We start from the raw sequence: 19,649 nt of genomic DNA, 5'->3' as shown, positions 1-19,649 counted from the left end.
GTGATTTACATGTAAAACGTGACTCATTATACGAAAAAATCATGATATGTAAGCCACTCCAGAACTAATTAATTTCGTATCTCGAGGTACACTGTACTAATAAGTTGATCTGTGTGGTTTGGACTTTTAAGTGATGCAGACATGTTGTCTTCACGTTTACTGTCGACTGGATTAATACGCTTCTGATCAAGGATGTACTCTTTTGGAAATGTGGAGATGACCAAATAAACCTTAATGCCAAATCACTAGAAAATCAACTTATATACATTTGTTCATGAATAGGTTTGATTTGGCCTGTGTTACTACTTAGAAGGAATTATGTAGAAAAATGTATTATATTGACTTATTGCATCTCTATGTTTATAGAATGACACTGTAGGTATATTCTATTTTACCCTTGTATGAGTAAAGGGGATATGTATTGTGCTGCCACCTGGTGACAACCACTAGTTTTGAAAACTCCACATTGGGGGAATATGAGGAGGTATTATGCTGGCTTCCTTGGAATGAGTACATCTTCTGTATCAAGGACCAATCTCTGTATGCTGAGCACATAACAAAGGTGACATTGTCTGGTTGGAGGCATAAATTCCTCTCTCTTTCTTTCATCCTAATTCTTCCAAACCTTGGTTTAACACAGCCTGTTCTTACACTATACATAATAGAAAGGTTGCCTACACTTCAGTCTTCCATCACCTGAATCTCATGCACTTTACATTTCTGCCCTGAATCATGTCAAGTCTGTTCTTCAGTTTGTCAAAAACTTTTCATTAATTTAATAGAAAATGCCAAAATCTTTCAAACTCCATCTCTTCTTGAGACTTCTGGCATCTGGCCAAATACATCTTCAATAACTTTTTCATTTTTCCCTCCCTTATGTCATCCATTGCAATCTCATCTGTCTCAAAAGCTGAATCCTTCTCTCAAACCTTTTGCTAATAAATCAACCTTGGATGGGGCCTCTCCTATTGTTCTTAAAAAGTGTTCTTCAAACTTTTTTCAACTCTGTGTGTCAATTTTTATTTTTCCTTCTTGCTGAAAGTTTGCTTAAATTCAGCCTGTTCCAGAAAAGGGTGACCATTCTAATCTATCAAACTACTGCCCTATAGCTTTAATCTCTTGCTTATCTAAAGTTTTGAAAATATCCTTAATAGGGGAAGATTCTTAAACACTGTCACTTCACAATCTTCTATCTGATTGCCAGTATAGCTTCTGCCAAGGCTGCTGTACTAGTGATCTTCTGGCTCTCCTTACTTAATCTTGGTAATCCTCTTTTAGAGATTTTGGTGAAACTTTTACTGTAGCTTGAGACATATCAAAAGCTTTTGATAGAGTCTGGCACAAAGCTTTGATCTCAAAACTACTTTCCTACAGTTTCTTTCGTTCTCTCTGCAACTTTATCTCAAGTTTCCTCTCAGACTGTTCTATTGCTGGTGTGGTAGACAGTCACTGTTCTCTTAAATCTGTTAACAGTGGTGTTCCTCAGGGTTCTGTCCTGTCATTCACTCTCTTCCTATTATTCATAAATTATCTAAACCAGACGTCTTACCCTATCCATTCCTATGCTGATGATACCATTCTGCACTATTCCATGTCTTTACAAAGGCAACCAATCCTTCAGGAAGTAAACAGATCATCGAGAGATGCCACAGAATGCCTGACTTTTGTTCTCTCAAAAATTTTGATCAGGGTAGATAAAACGTCATTTTGTTAAATGCCTCAAAAACTCAATTCCTCTGTCTGTCAACTTGATACAACCCTCCAGACAACTATCCCCTCTTCAGTGACACTCAACTGTCCCCCTCTTCTACTCTGTCCTTTATTTATAATCTAAGCTGGAAACTTCACATCTCATCTCTTGCTAAAATAGTTGGTATGAAGTTAGGTGTTCTGAGGCATCTCTGCTAGTTTTTCTCACCTCCTCTCCCCAACTGCTAACTCTATACATGGGCCTTATCCACCCCTGTATAGAGTACTCTTTGCATTTATGTGGAGGAGTTTTATTCACATTGTTTTATTAAATAGTGTGGAATCTAAAGCTTTGCATCTGTCTTATCAATACCTCCTCTGACTGACTGTCTTCAACCTCTTTCTCAGCACTGCATTGTTGCATCTCTTGCTATCTTCAACCATTATTTTCATGCCAACTGCTCTTCTGATCTTACTTATTGCATGCCTCCCCTCCTGCAGCTTCTCTGCACAAGACTTTCTTCTTCCTCTCACCCCTACTCTGTTCACCTCTCTAATGCTAGAGTTGATCTGTACTTTCAGTCATTCTTACCTTTCTCTGGTAAACTCTAGAACCCCCTACCTACTTCTGTATTTCCATCTTTCTGTGACCTGAGCTCATTTAAGAGGGAGGTTTCAAGACATTTATTAATTTCTTTTGGCTAACTCCTGAACCTGCACAGGGACTGGCATCTAAGTGGGCCTCTTTTATTTATTTGTTTTTTTCATTTTTTTTTTCCACACTTTGTTGCACTTACCCAGCTTTCCCCTCTTACATAAGAATAAATAACTTTCATCACTCTTCACCTTCTTTGATCCCTTGGTATTGATATGGATAATAAGGTGGAAATTGTGAAAAAGTGGTGGCAACACAAGTAGAGCATACTTGCGGCTCTCTGTACAAACATGCTGTCATACGCCACTCAAACAAATTTTTTTTTTTTTTTTCATTTTCAATAATTTTTCTCAATATTTAGTATTACTTATATTCACTGCTGAAAACTCACAATTAATCAAATCCACAAGCATCAAATTCATGAGCATCAAGGATTTACTGTACTAAAGGCGGGTTCACACGAGCCAGTTTGCGACTGAAATTTTATGTTGGTAAAGTTTCATACTCAAAATCTGTGCCTAGCAACCAGAGAGACCAGTCACAAAACAAGACCAACATGTTGGTCTTGTTATCATCAATTTTCGACTTTACATTGTGATGTCACGGAGTAAGCTTTGAAAATGTAATCTCCAAGTATAGAGAAGATGTTACAGTTGGTGAGGGAAAAAGAAATTAATTATAAAGTAAAAAAAAGCTTGCACAAATCATCGTTCAACGAAATACATGTCACTCTACAAGAACTGTTTCCCTCATGCAGGGTGTTGTTGGAGGTTAGGATTGAAGACTTGTCAGGATTTGATTTAATGAAATTTATGCATAGTCCTCTATTGATAATGACCCATAATGTCTTGACACCTCCTTCAACTTTTTCTTCATTAATTTCTGCAACATTCGCAGTCTTAGATCTAATTTTCAATCTGTGGTACACCACCTCTCCTCTTCTAAACCTCATCTTTTTTTCACTGAAACACAGCTGTCTGAGGCTACTGGCAGTAGTCCCTTCTCTGTTTCCTCCTACTTTCTCTATTCTCATTTTCATTCCAAAGCTGGATGTTGTGTCTATGTGCGTGACGACTTAACTTGCTTTCATGCCCATGCCCTCAAATCTTCTGAGTTTTTCACCATCTGACTTTGACTCAATAGTCACACTTTAACTAAATTTATATGTGCTGTTTATCTCTCACCTAACTCCTCTGACTATATTACATAAATTCTTTGACTATTTAGCTTTCCCTCTACTCTTTTGTGGAGATCTCCATCCTTGGAGATTTTCATGTTCACCACCAGCTTTGGCTTTCCTCTCCCTTCACTGACCATCCTGGTGAATTAGCCTTCAACTTTGCTATCCTTTATGACCTAGAGCAATTGGTGCAACACCCTACTTGTATTCCTGACCATCTTGGAGACGTGCCTAACATTCTTAACCTCTTCCTTACCTTTAATCCTAATGCTTATGCTGTCACCCTATCTTCTCCATTGGGCTCCTCCAATCACAATCTCATTTCTGTATCTTGTCCCATTTCTCCAATTCCTCCTCAGGATCCCCGAAAGCAGAGCTGTGTCTGGCGTTTTGCCTCTGCCAGTTGGGAGGATCTGAGGACCTATTATGCTGATTTTCTCTAGAAATTATTACTGTTTCCGTGTCAGAGACCCGTCTCTGTGTGCTCAACACACAACAGAGGTGATAGTGACTGGCATGGAGGCGTACATTCTTCTCGCTTTCTCTTAACCTAGACCTTCTAAATCTTGGTTTAACTCAGCCTGTTCTTGTGGTATACATGATAGAAAGGTTGTCCACAAAAAGTACTTGAGCCTTCCATCTCCTGAATCCCACGCACTTTATATTTCTGTCCAAAATCATGTCAAGTCTGTTCTTCAACTTGCCAAACACTCTTTTATAAATAGAAAATGTCAAAATCTTTCAAACTCAAACTCTCTTTGAGACTTCTGGCATCTGGCCAAAAAATATCTCCAATAACTTCACTTCTTCATCTTTCTCTCCTTTATTTCATCCTGATGGCACCACTGCCATCTCATCTGTCTCTAAAGTTGAACTCTTCTTTCAAGTCTTTGCTAATAACTTCATCTTGGGTGATTCTGGGCTTGTCCCTCCCTCTCCTCCCCCCCTCTGACTATTTTATGTCTTCAATCAAAATTCTTCATTATGATGTTTTCCATGCCCTCACTGGCCTAAAACCTCAAGAGGCTTATGGACCTGATGGGGTTCCTTCTTTTATTCTCAAGAACTGTGGTTCCATGCATGCACCTTGCCTGGCCAAACTCTTTCAAATATGTCTATTGACTTTTACCTTTCCTTCTTGCTGAAAGTTTGCCTACATTCAACCTGTTCCTAAAAAGAGTGACTGTTCTAATCCCTCAAACTAAAGGAAGAGGGCCAGCCAAGGGCAAAAAAAAGAAAAGATTAAAGAAAAAGGCCCACTTGAGTGCTGGCTTTCTAAAAGATGGAAAAGCATCAGCCAAAATTAGGGAGCAAATGCCTCGATACCTCCCTCTTAAAAGACAACAAGTCGTAGGAAGGCAGAAATACAGATGCAGGGAGGGAGTTCCAGAGTTAACCAGTGAAAGGAATGAATGATTGAGAGTACTGATTAACTCTTGCATTAGTGAGTTGGACAGAACAGATGGGAAGAAGAAAGCGTCACTCAGCGAGGCCACAGGAGGAGGGGAGGCATGCAGTTAGTGAGATCAGTAGTACAGTTAGCATGAAAATAGCGATAAAAGATAGAAAGAGATGCAACATTTCAGTGGTGAGAAAGAGGTTGAAGACATTTAGTCAGAGGGGGGGAGTTGATGAGACGAAAAGCTTTTGATTCCACCCTATCTAGTAAAGCTGAGTGACTGGAACCCCCAAACATGCAAAGAGTACTCCATACACGGGCAGATAAGGCCCTTGGGCAGATAAGGCCCTTATACAGAGCAGTTGGAGGGGCGAGAAAAACTGGCAGAGATGCCTCAGAACACCTAACTTCATAGAAGCTGTTATAGCAAGAGATGAGATGTGAAGTTTCCAGTTAAGATTATGAGTAAAGGACAAACCGAGGATATTCAGTGTAGAAGAGGGAAACAGTTGACTGTCATTGAAGAAGAGGGGGATAGTTGTCTGGAAGGTTGTGTCGAGTTGATAGATGGAGGAATTGAGTTTTTGAGGCATTGAAAACTACTAGATTTTCTCTGCCCCAATCGGAAATCTTAGAAAGATCAGAAGTAAGGCATTCTGTGGCATCCCTGCGTGATCTGTTGACTTTCTGAAGTGTTGATTGTCTGAAAGGACGTGGAAAGATGTAGGGTGGTATCATCAGCGTAGGAGTGGATAGGGCAAGAAGTTTGGTGAAGAAGGTCATTAATGAATAATAGAAAGAGAGTGGGTGACAAGACAGAACCCTGAGGAACTCCACTATTAATAGATTTAGGAGAAGAACAGTGGCTGTCTGCCACAGCAGCAATAGAACGGTCAGAAAGGAAACTTGAGATATAGTTGCAAAGAGAAGGATAAAAGCCGTAGGAGGGCAGTTTTGAAATCAAAGCTTTATGCCAGACTCTATCAAAAGCTTTTGATATGTCTAACGTTACAGCAAAACTTTCACCGAAATCTCTAAAAGAGGATGACCAAGACTCAGTAAGGAAATCCAGAAGATCACCAGTATAGCGACCTTGACGGAAGCCATACTGGCGATCAGACAGAAAATTGTGAAGTGACAGATGTTTGAGAATCTTCCTATTCAGGATAGATTAAAAAACTTTAGACAAGCAAGAGATTAAAGCTATAGCATGGTAGTTTGAGAGGTTAGAACGGTCACCCTTTTTAGGAACAGGCTGAATGTAGACAAACTTCCAGCAGGAAGGAAAGATAGAAGTAGATAGACAAAGTTGGAAGATCTTGGCCAGGCAAGGTGCAAGCATGGAAGCACAGTTTTTGAGAACAATAGGAGGGACCCCATCAGGACCATAAGCCTTCTGAAGGTTTAGGCCAGTGAGGGCATGGAAAACATCATTATGAAGAATTTTAATTGTAGACATAAAATAGTCAGAGGGAGGAGGAGAGGGAGGGACAAGCCCAGAATCGTCCAAGGTGGAGTTGTGAGCAAAAGTTTGAGAGAAGAGTTAAGCTTTAGAGACAGAATAGATGGCAGTGGTGCCATCAGGATGAAGTAAAAGAGGGAAAGATGAAGAAGTGAAGTTATTGGAGATGTTTTGGCTAGATGCCATAAGTCTCAAAGGAAGTTTGAGTTTGAAAGTTTTTGACATTTTCTACTTATGAAGGAGTGTTTGGCAAGTTGAAGAACAGACTTGGCATGATTCTGGGCAGAGATATAAAGTGCGTGAGATTCAGGAGATGGAAGACTTAAGTACCTTTTGTGGGCAACCTCTCTATCATGTATAGTACAAGAACAGGCTGAGTTAAACCAAGGTTTAGGTTGAGAAAAAGAATGAAGAATGTACGCCTCCATGCCAGACACTATCATCTATGTTATGCGTTCAGCACAAAGAGATGAATCTCTGACACGGAAGCAGTAATCATTCCTGGGAAAATCAGCATAATACCTCCTCAGGTCCCCCAAACTGGCAGAGGCAAAATGCCAGAGGCACCTTCGCTTTGGGGGATCCTGTGGAGAGATTGGAGAAATAGGACAAGATACAGAAATGAGATTGTGATCGGAGGAGCCCAACGGAGATGAAAGGGTGACAGCATAAGCAGAAGGATTAGAGATGAGGAAGAGATCCTATAGCTTGATCTCTTGCTTGTCTAAAGTTTTTTAATGTATCCTGAATAGGAAGATTCTTCAACATCTGTCACTTCACAATCTTCTCTCTGATCGCCAATATGGATTCCATCAAGCTCGCTCTACTGGTGATCTGGCTTTCCTTACTGAGCCTCGGTCATCCTCTTTTAGAGATTTCAATGAAACTTTTGCTGTCATGTTAGATATATCAAAAACTTTTGATAGAGTCTGGCACAAAGCTTTGATTTCCAAACTGCCCTCCTACAGTTTCTCTCCTTCTCTCTGCAACTTTATCTCAAGTTTCCTTTCCGACCATTCTATTGCTGCTGTGGAAGATGGCCACTGTTCTTCTCCTAAATCTATTAATTGTGGTGTTCTTCAGGGTTCTGTTCTGTCACCCATTCTCTTTCTATTATTCATTAATGATCTTAACCAAACTTCTTGCCCTATCCACTCCTTCGCTGATGATACCACCCTACATCTTTCAGAGACGATCAACCCTTCCAGAAGTCAACAGATGACGCAAGGATGCCACAGAACGCTTGACTCCTGATCTTTCTAAGATTCCCAATTGGGGCAGAAAAACTTTAGTAGTTTTCAGTGCCTCAAAACTCAACTCCTCCATCTATCAGCTTGACACAACCTTCCAGACAACTATCCCCTCTTCTTCAATGACACTCAACTGTCTCCCTCTTCCACACTGAATATTCTCGGTCTGTCCTTTACTCATAATCTTAACTGGAAACTTCACATCTCATCTCTTGCTATAATAGCTTCTATGAAGTTGGGTATTCTGAGGTGTCTCCGCCAGTTTTTCTCGCCCCTCCAACTGCTAACTTTGTACAAGGGCACCCCTGTATGAGATATATACTCCTCGCATGTTTGTGGGGGGGGAGGTTCCACTCACACAGTTATATTAGATAGGGTGGAATCAAAAGCTTTTCATCTCATCAACTCCCCTCCTCTAACTAACTGTCTTCAGGCGGTGGCATAGTGGATAAGGTGGTGAGCGTGGGATCAGGCAGACATCCACGCGTAGGTTCGAATCCCACCACGTACAGCCTTAAAACACTTTGCCATTTGTCGAGTGGTTTAAAGTTACCTACATATCACCATGATACCCAGGTTCTAGGTGGTTACACTCAAGATGAGCTTGGGTGGTGATATGGGCCCTAATATGGGTACCACTATAAATAAAATTGCCTGCGCCACTAATGGGCGGAAGCTGAACAGCGCTTCCCATACACTCTTCAAGTGTGCCTACAGGCGCTATAGGCCTTACCGAAAAAAAAAAAAAAAAAAGCCTTTCTCACCGCCAAAATGTTGCATCTCTTTCTATCTTTTATCGCTATTTTCATGCTAGCTGTTCTACTGATCTTGTAAACTGCATGTCTCCCCTCCTCCTGCAGCCTCACTGCACAAGGCTTTCTTCTTCCTCTCATCCCTATTCTGTCCAACTCTTTAGTGCAAGAATTAACCAGTTCTCTCATTCATTTATACCTCTGGAACTTCCTGCCTGTTTCTGTATTTCTGTTTTCCTAACCCTTGATTTCTTTTGAGAGGGAGGTATCAAGACATTTGTTCCTTAATTTTGGCTAACTCTACTTTTCTTTTTAGGGAACCAGCACTCAAGTGGGCCTTTTTATTCTCCTTGGCTGGCTTCTCTCCTGCATAAAAATAAAGATTAACAATTATCTTATGAGAAATGTAAGCTAATTTAGAGTGTGATAGACACTCCTTTCTTTCCTTTTACTTTGCCAGGGATGTATCCACAGGCATTTTCTTTTCTGTTGACTCTTCCGGTACGCCAAAAGAAGAGCAACCACAGCTTCAGCATCGTCACTGGAGGAAGATATCTTGGTGGTTAGCTGTTTGTTTAGATTCACTTCCTGCCAAAGTGGCAACTAGTCAATACTTTTCAGTCACTATGTGTGACAATTTTCAACTAGAAGGGATGAGTCGGAAACTCTATGTACGTAAAATTTCAGTCACAAATTGGCACGTGTGAACCCGCCTTAATACTTCTTAAAACTTCTATTGATCCAGGTGTTTACATATATCCTATAACCAGTATTCAACATGTAGTGATATAGTACAGAGGAATGGCACTCTCCGTACACAGTCTGTTACAGGAGGTTATACAAATTGTGATTCATACAAATGGTGTTGAATTATGAATTATGAAAATTGGATTAATTTTTTTTCAGATCCATGGATGATTGTTTGTTTCATTGAGCATTTGTTTGTTTTTCTGGATACTGTATTCTTCATCTACATTTTTGCTTCTTACATAGTGAAATGATATTTGGCTACTCATCTCATTATTCCTCCTACCTTCAATCCTAGATCTCCTCTTGTCTCTACTTAGGTAGGAATATCTCTCAAAATACAGGCAACCCCACTTAACGAACAGGTTACGTTTCTAAAGAAAAAAATTCATTAAACGAATTTTCATTAAGCGAACCATTTATAACAAGTTTGACCCCTGACTTGAACTTCCATTAAGAGTAAACAAAGTGAGAGTGCATCATAATACAGTGAAAGGTTTAATGAAAGTAAAAATTATGAAGTTAAACATTTAAGCAGTTTAATTTAAGACTAAGTCATTATAATGTACACTAATGTATGTATGTAAGTAACTTTATAATGTTGATGACCTTAAATTTATAAAGGGAGGTAGAGTGGAATGGGAAATACGCTTGCTGGCAACCTGTGGAATCTAAACAAAGGACACATGATTGTACCACATACAAAACTTATGTACCACATTTCCACAAGGCTTTCCATTTTATCCATTGCAGAGTCATGAGTTCAGGTGGTTCTTATAGCTTGTAAGGAAGATACGGTCTCACCAGCCTTCTTAATAGAGTCTGCTGACTTGAAAATAGTAGACACTAGATGGAGTCAAGCCATGGTGGTGAGCAATGCTATTAGTTTTTTCGCCTCTCTCGTGTCTGTGAATAATATCCAGCTTCACTTCCTGGTCTTCTTAGCAATGCTAGGCGACATTGCAGGGCATTTTGGTGGCATGTTGAGCGAGGGAAGACAAGCTGGTGCTGGACACTGTTATTATTTTGAGCTGAGAGTGGGAAAGGGTAGGGGGAGTGAGTGGTGCGCGTGTTGTCCACGAGAGACGCTGGTGTATTCAAAAGCCTGTCGGCTTGCGTGATACGGCAGGGCTTCCAAACTTGGAAAAAATTACTGGGATAAAATTTCATTAAAGCGAGTTTGGTGTTCGTTAAACGAGCAGATGGTAATAAAAGGAAACATTCGTTGTAGGGAAATTTTGTTGTGTGAACCTTCGTTAAGCGGGGGTTGCCTGTACTATAAATCTGTTTCATCATACTTCTTTGAGAACATCAGGATCGTCTGTCAATTAGTAAACATGACATCATTATTTTTGCAGGAGGGCTGCACAAAAGCGAGTTAATCCAGCATTCACTGGTGGACCACTACATTCCCTTCCTCCCTCTTGAGAGACACCATGTAGAATTATGCATCCGTGATGAAATCATCAGAAGAGGTCACACTCCAACCAAAGAACTAATCCAGTAAGTACATCATGCTGGACTCTATTGCCATAAAACATCTTTTGCTTTATGATTGTATCATTTTGGTTACATTGTGATGTCATAAAGACTTAAATGTAGCTTCATAAATTTTTGGCCTCCAATCTATAGCTACCAGCATTTATTTGTTAGAGATTAACTTCCTTGCCTCTTTGATGTGGGGGCTCCTCATTTCACTTATTTTTATTCTTTCTTTTAAAATTTCCCTCAGGTTTTTTCCCTCTCTAACTTTTGATTGAGAAATATATAGGTGGCATTCACTTACATAGATGAAGATACATATGATAAGAAAAACTGTTAACCATTCTAATATGCCCAAAATTAGATTATGCAGCTACAGTTTGGTCACCAAATAAAAAGAAACATAAGGAAACTAGAGAAATGCAGAGGGTAGCAACAAAGCTTCTCCCAAGTTTAAGTGAATGGTATCAACAGTGAAATGAAGAAAGGCTACGAATACTAGGTCTTACAACCTTGGAACAGAGAAGGGAAAAAGGAGGTATAATAGCAGTATACAGAGCAGTGAATGGACTGGAAAAATTAGATAAAGAGGACTTACTAATCTGGGACACCAGTGACACAAGAGGGCATGGAAAGAAATTAAGAAAGGACAACTGCAGGAGAGATATCAAGAAGTTCAGCTTTTCACAAAGATGTGTAGAGGTGTGGAACAGTTTAGATAAGAGAGTTGTTGAAGCAAGGACAATTATAAAGTTAAAAAAAATGTTGGATTTGCATATGGAGATGGGACAGCACAAGCATAGCTCTTCCTGTATGTTACAAATAGGTAAACACATACACATACAGACACACACACAGCTGTCTTCAAAATGGTTGGGGTAGCTGTCATCACACGTAGTGATGCCTATTAAGATAAAGAATGGTGAACATTTAAAAACCACTATTTTTGTTTTAGCCAGATGTCAAAATGTTGAAGTTGTTACATTCACCGGTTAAATGGGTAAGATTGGCATCAGGGAGCCGGTGAACAATAACAATAAAAAAAAAAAAACACTGCAGGTTCAACTGGTGAGGATATGCAAAGGGGGGCACTTAAGAAGCTATTTAATAACCCAATAACAATGAAACTGACATACACATATAGATATAACATGAAACACATGAAACTGACATACACACACACACACACACACACACACACACACATATATATATATATATATATATATATATATATATATATATATATATATATATATATATATATATAAAACACAGAAATAAATACAACAATAAAGAACCCAACTTGATACCTAACAATAATACTAATCCTATATGGAGGCAATGTGGAAAATACGGGACGAGGGGAAGTGATACTTATGAGGTGTCGCAGTGGTGAAGTGCTGGGTGATTGGATCCCACGGTAATCCAAGAGGCGTTGTGTTCACTGGTTGAGGCCTTGACCCCGACTGACTTCCAGAAATCAGGGAGCTCGCTTAACACTTCCGCTTGAGTCGAATGGGGCCGCGTGAATCCAACTTCGGGACAGTAGCGGGGCTTCATGAGACGGTGACATGGAGGGTTCATGAGACAGTGACGTGGAAGGTTCATGAGACGGTGACGTGGAAGGGGAGGTGGAGAGATGGCGAACGAGGTAACAAGCCGAGGAGGTGATGGTAGTGGAGTATGTTACGGGCGGGCCATAACATTTCCTCCCCCCTAAGACCGTAATGGGCTCATGAAGGAGGTGAGACAGGGGATCTTGATAAGGCATCAGCGATGATGTTGTCCACCCCCTTAATATGGTGGACTTCCAAGTGGAAGGGTTGAGTTAACAAGGCCTGCCTAAGTATGCATTGGTTTCGGTTCTTCATGGCGTGAAGGAAGGCCAAAGGATTGTGATCGGTGAAGACCTTCATAGTTTGAGGGCCAGGATGAAGGTAGCACTCAAAACGTTGGAGCGCCAGGACGAGTACCAGAGCCTCCTTCTCGATGGTGGAGTAGTTGAGTTGGTGTTTCTTCAGCTTGGCAGAGTGATAGGCGATGGGATGGAGGATGCCGCTTGTGGGATCTGCTTGTAGGAGGACAGCACCCACTCCCAACTCCACTCGCGTCCACTTGTAGATGGAAGGGACGGGAGTGATCTGGCGTCCAGACCACTGGCTCCGAGGAGAGGAACGCCTTGAGATGTTGGAAGGCTTGGTCGCAGGTCGGGGTTCAGTGGAAGGGGACGGAAGTGCTGATAAGGTCCATCAGCAGGGGCGGCCAGGGTGGAGAAGTTCCTACAGAATCGTCTGTAGAAACCAGCCATCCCCAAGAACCTCATGAGAGCTTTCCTGGTGGTAGGGACAGGGAAGCCAAGGATTGCCTCCACGTTTGCTCTCTTGGGGGGAACCTTGCCGTTCCCCACCACATGTCCCAGGTAGACCACCGTAGACTTCCTGAAGATGGACTTGGCCAAGTTGATTGTAAGACCGGCTTCCTGCAACCGACCCATCAGCCTCCAGAGAGGGGTCAGATGTGTCACCCAGTCGTCCGAAGTCACCACCAGGCCGTCCAGATGGGCAGATGTTCCCTCCAAGTCCTGGGTGATGTAATTTATAGCCCTCTGGAAGGTGGCGAGAGCATTAGACAAGCCTAATGGCATCACTGTGTATTAGTATAGTCCGAAGGGGTGATGAAGGCGGATATATATATATATATATATATATATATATATATATATATATATATATATATATATATATATATATATATATATATATATATATATATATATATATATATATATATATATATATATATATATATATATATATATATATATATATATATATATATATATATATATATATATATATATATATATATATATATATATATATATATATATATATATATATATATATATATATATATATATATATATATATATATATATATATATATATATATATATATATATATATATATATATATATATATATATATATATATATATATATATATATATATATGTGTGTGTGTGTGTGTGTGTTCACCTAGTTGTAATTTTACAGGGCCTGGGTATCATACTGTGTGGCCCTGTCTCCATATCTACACACATCCAACTTTCCTTTAAAACTATGCACACTCCTCGCTGACACCACCTCCTCACTCAAACCATTCCACACCTCCACACATCTTTGTGGGAAACTATATTTCTTCACATCCTTCAAGCATATTCCCTTGGCTATCTTTTTACTATGCGATCTCGTAGTTCTATTTAAGTTTTCCTCTCTCAACATCATTTGCTCATTATCCACTTCATCCAGTCCGTTCAACAGTTTATAAACCTGTATTAAATCTCCTCTTTCTCTTCTTTGTTCCAAGGTAAGCAAATTCATTTCTTTTAATCTCTCCTCATAGGTCATTTCTGCCAATTCCGGAACCATTTTTGTTGCCATTCTCTGCAATCTCTCCAACTTCCTTATATGCTTCTTTTTATAAGGGGACCAAACCACTCCAGCATATTCCAATCTTGGTCTAATTACCGTACTAATTAATTTCTTCATCATATCTTTATCCATATAATGGAAGGCTAATCCAATATTTCTTATCAAATTATACGTTTCTCCAAACATCTTATCAATATGAGCCTCAAACTGCCCATGGTCTTGTATTATCACTCCCAAATCCTTTTCCTTTTCCACCTTTTTCAACACTACTTCTTCACCCATCTTATATGACCCTCTTGGCCGTCTTCCACTCTTCCCCATCTCCATCACATGACTTTTGCTCAGATTAAATTCCATTTCCCACCTCTTGCTCCACTCCCAAATCTTATCCAGATCTGCCTGTAAAATTTCACAATCTTCTTCACTCTTCACACACCTACACAACTTCGCATCATCCGCAAACAAATTAATATAACTGTTTACTCCTCTGGCATGTCATTAATATATACAAGGAAAAGTATTGGTGCCAGCACTGAGCCTTGTGGGACTCCACTCTCCACCACCAACCAGTCCGACTTTGCATCCCTTATTACCGTTCTCATCTCCTCCATCTCAAGTAGTTTTCCATCCACTTTAACACTTTTCCTTTCAGTCCTCCATAAATCTCTAATTTCCATAGCAGTCTCATGTGAGGTACCTTGTCAAAAGCTTTCTTTAAATCCAAATATACACAGTCCATCCATCCTCTCTCTCTTGTATTTTGTCAACCACTCTTGAATAAAAGCTCAGTAGATTTGTTACACATGACCTCCCTTTCCTAAAGCCAAATTGATGATCCGATAATAACTTATGATCCTCCAGGAACCGTATCCAATATTTCTTTATCACCCTCTCACAAATCTTACCGACCACACTTGTTAGAGACACAGGTCTATAGTTAAGAGGCTCTTCCTTACTGCCTCCCTTATAAATGGGCACCACTTCAGCTCTTTTCCACTCTACTGGTACTTCCCCTGTTTCTAATGAGCACCTTATAATATCATATAATGGATCAATCAATTCTTCTCTACACTCCTTCAATAATTTTCCTGAAACTTCATCTGGTCCCATCGCTTTATCATCTTTAAGTTCCTCCAACATTTTATATAACTCCTTTTAGGTATCTTAATGTCATCCATGTGCACATTTCCTTGTACATTCTGAGGCTTTACAAACATTGTTTCTTCAGTAAATACTTGCTGAAACCTATTATTTAGCAATTCCGCTATATTCTTAGGGTCATCTACTATCCCTTGCTCTCCTTTTAATCTTTCAATGGACTCTCTCTTTTAAGTTTACCATTTATGAACCTGTAAAACAATTTTGGATGTTCCTTACTCTTGTCTACAATATCTTTTCAAATTTTCTTTCTTCCTCCTCCTTACCCTCACATACTCATTTCTCGCCACTCTATAATTCTCCTTATTTAGTATATTCCTGCTCTTTTCCATCTTTTCCAAGCCACATCTCTCTTTTCCTTAGCCTTAACACAAGTTGCATTAAACCAATCCTTTCTTCCTTCCTCTCTCGGTTTATACTTTGGTACAAATTTCATAACTCCTTCTTTATAATATTTCATAAAAATCTCATATTTTTTTGCACTTCTCTGATTTGTAACATCTCCCAATCTAATTTTCTGAAATAATTTTTCAAACTTTCTGTGTCCATCTTTCTATAATTCAATCTACCACTCCTGTATGTCTCGTCTCTCCTTCGCTGTGTTGTTGCTATCTGCATTTCCATAACCACATGATCACTCTTTCCCAAAGGACATTTGCATTGTATATCTCCACATAGGTACACTTCTCTTGTTAACACCAAATCCAGTCTAGCCGGTTCATCATCTCCTCTATATCTAGTATTTTCCTTCACCCTCTGTTCCATCATATTTTCCATCATTAGATTAAGAAATCTCTCTCCCATGCTTCCTCTCCAACACCACTTACTAGATTTTCCCAATCCACCTCCTTACAATTAAAATCTCCTACTAGTATCACCTTTCTTTTTCCAGATAATACACTTTCCAAACTCTGTAAAGTATCCTTGATCATATTGTCGTATTCCTTAATGTCCAAGAATTTGTTTTAGGAGGTACATAGGTCACCATGATTATTAATTCTTTTCCATCACTTTTATCCTTATGCTTATCACTTCTGTTGTTCTTCCCATACCAAACCTTATCCACATTTATTTCTTTCTTCGTCATAATCATAACTCCTCCTCCACCTTTACTCTCTATCCTTTCTCCATATATTATATTTATTATCCAAATTTACCTTTGTTTTTCATGCAATTTTGTCTCAGTCAAACACACTATATCAGGCTTCTCCACCATCATATAGTCTTGCAATTCCAATCTACTTGACAGTATCCCATCTATATTAGTATACATTACGGTCCACCCACTGCTCCCTCTAGGGTTTCCTCCGCATTCCTTCTTTCCACATACCACTTTCTGACTCTCTCTCCTATAACTCTCCAAAAAAAAATTTTCTCTTTCCTCCTCAGACCGCTCATCATTTTTCCTTCTCGCCTCTTCCAACAATTCCTTATATCTTCTCCTCTCTTCCTCATTTCTATTCTTTCTTACAAACACCTCTTTACAACCTTCTATCTCTCTTAACTTTGATGTTCTATATAGGATATCCTCCGCAGATTGTTGTGACTTCAGTACTACTTTAATCGGTCTGCTCACTCCCTCCTTATACGGACCCAGTCTATGGATCTCTTCCACTTCTTCTTGTAGGTCTTTTTTTTCATCATCATTTAGATTTTTAACAGATCTCTTACCGTTTTAATTCTTCCTTAATTCTCTTAGGCTTATATGTTATATTTTGTTCTTTCATCCCAAATATTAACACACTCTTCTTCTTTTCTGCTATTTCTCTTATCAATGTTTCCTTATTCTTCATAACATTAACCAGTTCCTTAGACCTTTCTTTTTTGTCTTCCTTCAACTGATCTTTAATTATTTCTTGTAATCCAACCATCTCTGCTTCCCTCGACTCAGTCCATTGTGTTTTCTTCAGTTCCCATTCCTTTCAAACCTTTCATTCTGCTCACTGATCATTTCCTTAAAGTCATCTTTCTCCTTTACTACTCTCTCCATTTTCTCCTCCAACCGTCTCTTGTATTTTTCAACCTCCACTCTCAAGTGTGCATTCTCATCCACCAATCGTTTTCATTTTCCTCCAGTCTCTTAACTCTTTCCTTTAAAGCCTTGTGGAATTCTCTATCCTGCTCCTCCTCACTCCTCTGAACTTTTAATTCCTTCACCAACTCCTCAAATCTCTTCTCCAACATTACCAGTCGACCTTGCATTGTTGCCCCTGTTGAAGATGGACTCATGCTTTGACTGGCCACTTTTGGTTTTGCTCCCTGGGCCTCAGCGGCATATTTTGAATTTGGTAATTTATTTCTTACCGGTCTATCCATTTTTTTACTCTTCCTGGGAGCATGTGTGTGTGTGTGTGTGTGTGTGCATGTTTTTGCGTATCCTACATGATACGAGTGATGTTTTGTACATATATATGTATGATAGAACTTTATCTGTGTGTGTGTGTGTGTGTGTGTCATGAATCCTCTGTACAGATGTTTTGTACATATTGGGTATATTTGATTGAGCTTTGTATGTGTGTGTGTCTGTGTGTGTGTGTATGTGTGTGTGTGTGTGTCCGTCACAAATCCTTTGTACAGATGTTTTGTACGTATTGGGAATGTTTGATTGAGCTGTGTGTGTGTGTGTGTGAGTGTGTGTGTGTGTGTGTGTGTGTGTGTGTGTGTGTGTGTGTGTGTGTGTGTGTGTGTGTGTGTCACAATCCTCTGCATGTTTTATACGTATTGGGAATGTTTGATTGAGCTGTGTGTGTGTGTGTGTGTTTGTGTGTGAATCCTCTGTATGGATGTTTTGTACGTATTGGGAATGTTTGATTGAGCTGTGTGTGTATTTACCTAATTGTATTTACCTAATTGTAACATACGGGAAAAGAGCTATGCTCGTGTTGTCCCGTCTCCATATCTATTAATGTCCAGCTTTTTCTTAAAATCATGAATATTCCTTGCGTTGACCACTTCCACGTCTAAACTATTCCATGCTTCCACCCTTCTATGAGGAAGCTATATTTTTCACATCTCTCCTATAAGTGGCCATTTTAGTTTTTCCCATGCCCTCTCGACATTCTTCCATTCCACATACACAGATCTTCCCTATCCATTTTTTCCATGCCAATCATCACTCTGTATATTGCTATCAGGTCTCCCCTTTCTCTTCTGTTTTCCAGGGTTGGAAGTTGCATTCTTTTCAGTCTGTCTTCATAAGTCAAATCTCTTAAGTCAGGCACCATTTTGTTGCAGCCCTCTGTACTTTCTCTAGTTTCCTTATGTGTTTCTTTAAGTTCGAGCCCACTGTATTGTTGCATATTCAAGCCTCGGTCTTATCATTGCAGTAATTATTTTCTTCATCATTTCTTCATCTAGATATACTGACGCCACTCTTATGTTCCTCAATAAGTTCAATACTTCTCCAATTATTTTGTTTATATGTCTCTCTGGCGATAGGTCATTGGTAATTGTCACCCCAAGGTCTTTTTCTTCATGACTGGTTTTATGTCTTCATTTCCTATCTTGTACATACTCCTGATTCTTCTTTCACTCTTGCCAAACTCTATTTTCTTGCATTTTGTCGTGTTGAACTCCATTTGCCATGTACAGCTCCATTTCCATATTCTGTCCAAGTCTTCCTGGAGTAGTTCGCAATCTTTGTCACATCTCACTTTTCTTAACAATTTTGCATCGTCTGCAAATAGGCTCACATAACTGGACACCCCATCCACCATGTCATTTATGTAGACTGCGAACATTACTGGTGCCAACACTGATCCCTGTGGAACTCCACTCTCCACCAATCCCCATTCTGATGGTCTGTCCTTAATTATTGTTCTCATTTCTCTTCCTACCAAAAGTCTTCCATCCATTTTAGTAAACTGCCATGCACTCCTCCTACCATTTCAAGTTTCCAGATCAGTCTCTGGTGTGGTACCTTATCAAAGGCCTTTTTTAAATCCAGATATATTCCATCAGCCCAACCATCTCTTTCCTGTATTACATCTATCACCCTCGAATAGTAACATATCAGGTTTGTCGTGCATGAACGCCCTTTCCTAAAACCAAATTGACACTCACAAAGTATGTCATTTTTCTCCAAGAAGTCTGTCCATCTAGTCTTCACCACCCTCTCACACATCTTAGCTACCACACTTGTAAGTGACACTGGTCTATAGTTCAATGGGTCTCTCTTGTTACCTGATTTATAGATTGGGACAATGTTAGCTCTTTTCCAGTCTTGGGGCACTACACCTTCCCTTAATGAGGCATCAATTACTTCACAAACTTTTTCTGCCAATTGCTCCTGCATTCTCTTAAAATCCATCCTGATACCCCATCAGGTCCCACAGCTTTTCTCACTTCTAAACTCCCCATCATGTTCTTGATCTCCTCCACAGTTACTTGAAACTCCTTCATAATCCCTTTCTGTTCCATTACCAGTGGTTTGTCAAAA

At 39.6% G+C, this 19,649-nt stretch overlaps 1 protein-coding gene across 1 annotated transcript in view; it reads left to right on the top strand.

Moving 5' to 3' along the window:
• LOC123515173 (torsin-1A-like) overlaps window positions 1-19,649 on the top strand; it is a 94,729-nt gene that overhangs the window by 43,575 nt on the left and 31,505 nt on the right. The window contains exon 6 of the mRNA XM_045273681.1: window positions 10,493-10,637. Within this exon, the coding sequence (XP_045129616.1) occupies window positions 10,493-10,637 (145 nt within the window). The remainder of the gene's footprint in view (window positions 1-10,492; window positions 10,638-19,649) is intronic.

This window comes from Portunus trituberculatus, chromosome 38 (genome assembly GCF_017591435.1).
Source record: "Portunus trituberculatus isolate SZX2019 chromosome 38, ASM1759143v1, whole genome shotgun sequence".
In the NCBI taxonomy this organism is placed as follows: Eukaryota; Metazoa; Arthropoda; class Malacostraca; order Decapoda; family Portunidae; genus Portunus; species Portunus trituberculatus.
The sequence above is the reverse complement of the archived record's forward strand: the minus strand, read 5'-3'. Positions and strand labels throughout refer to the sequence as shown.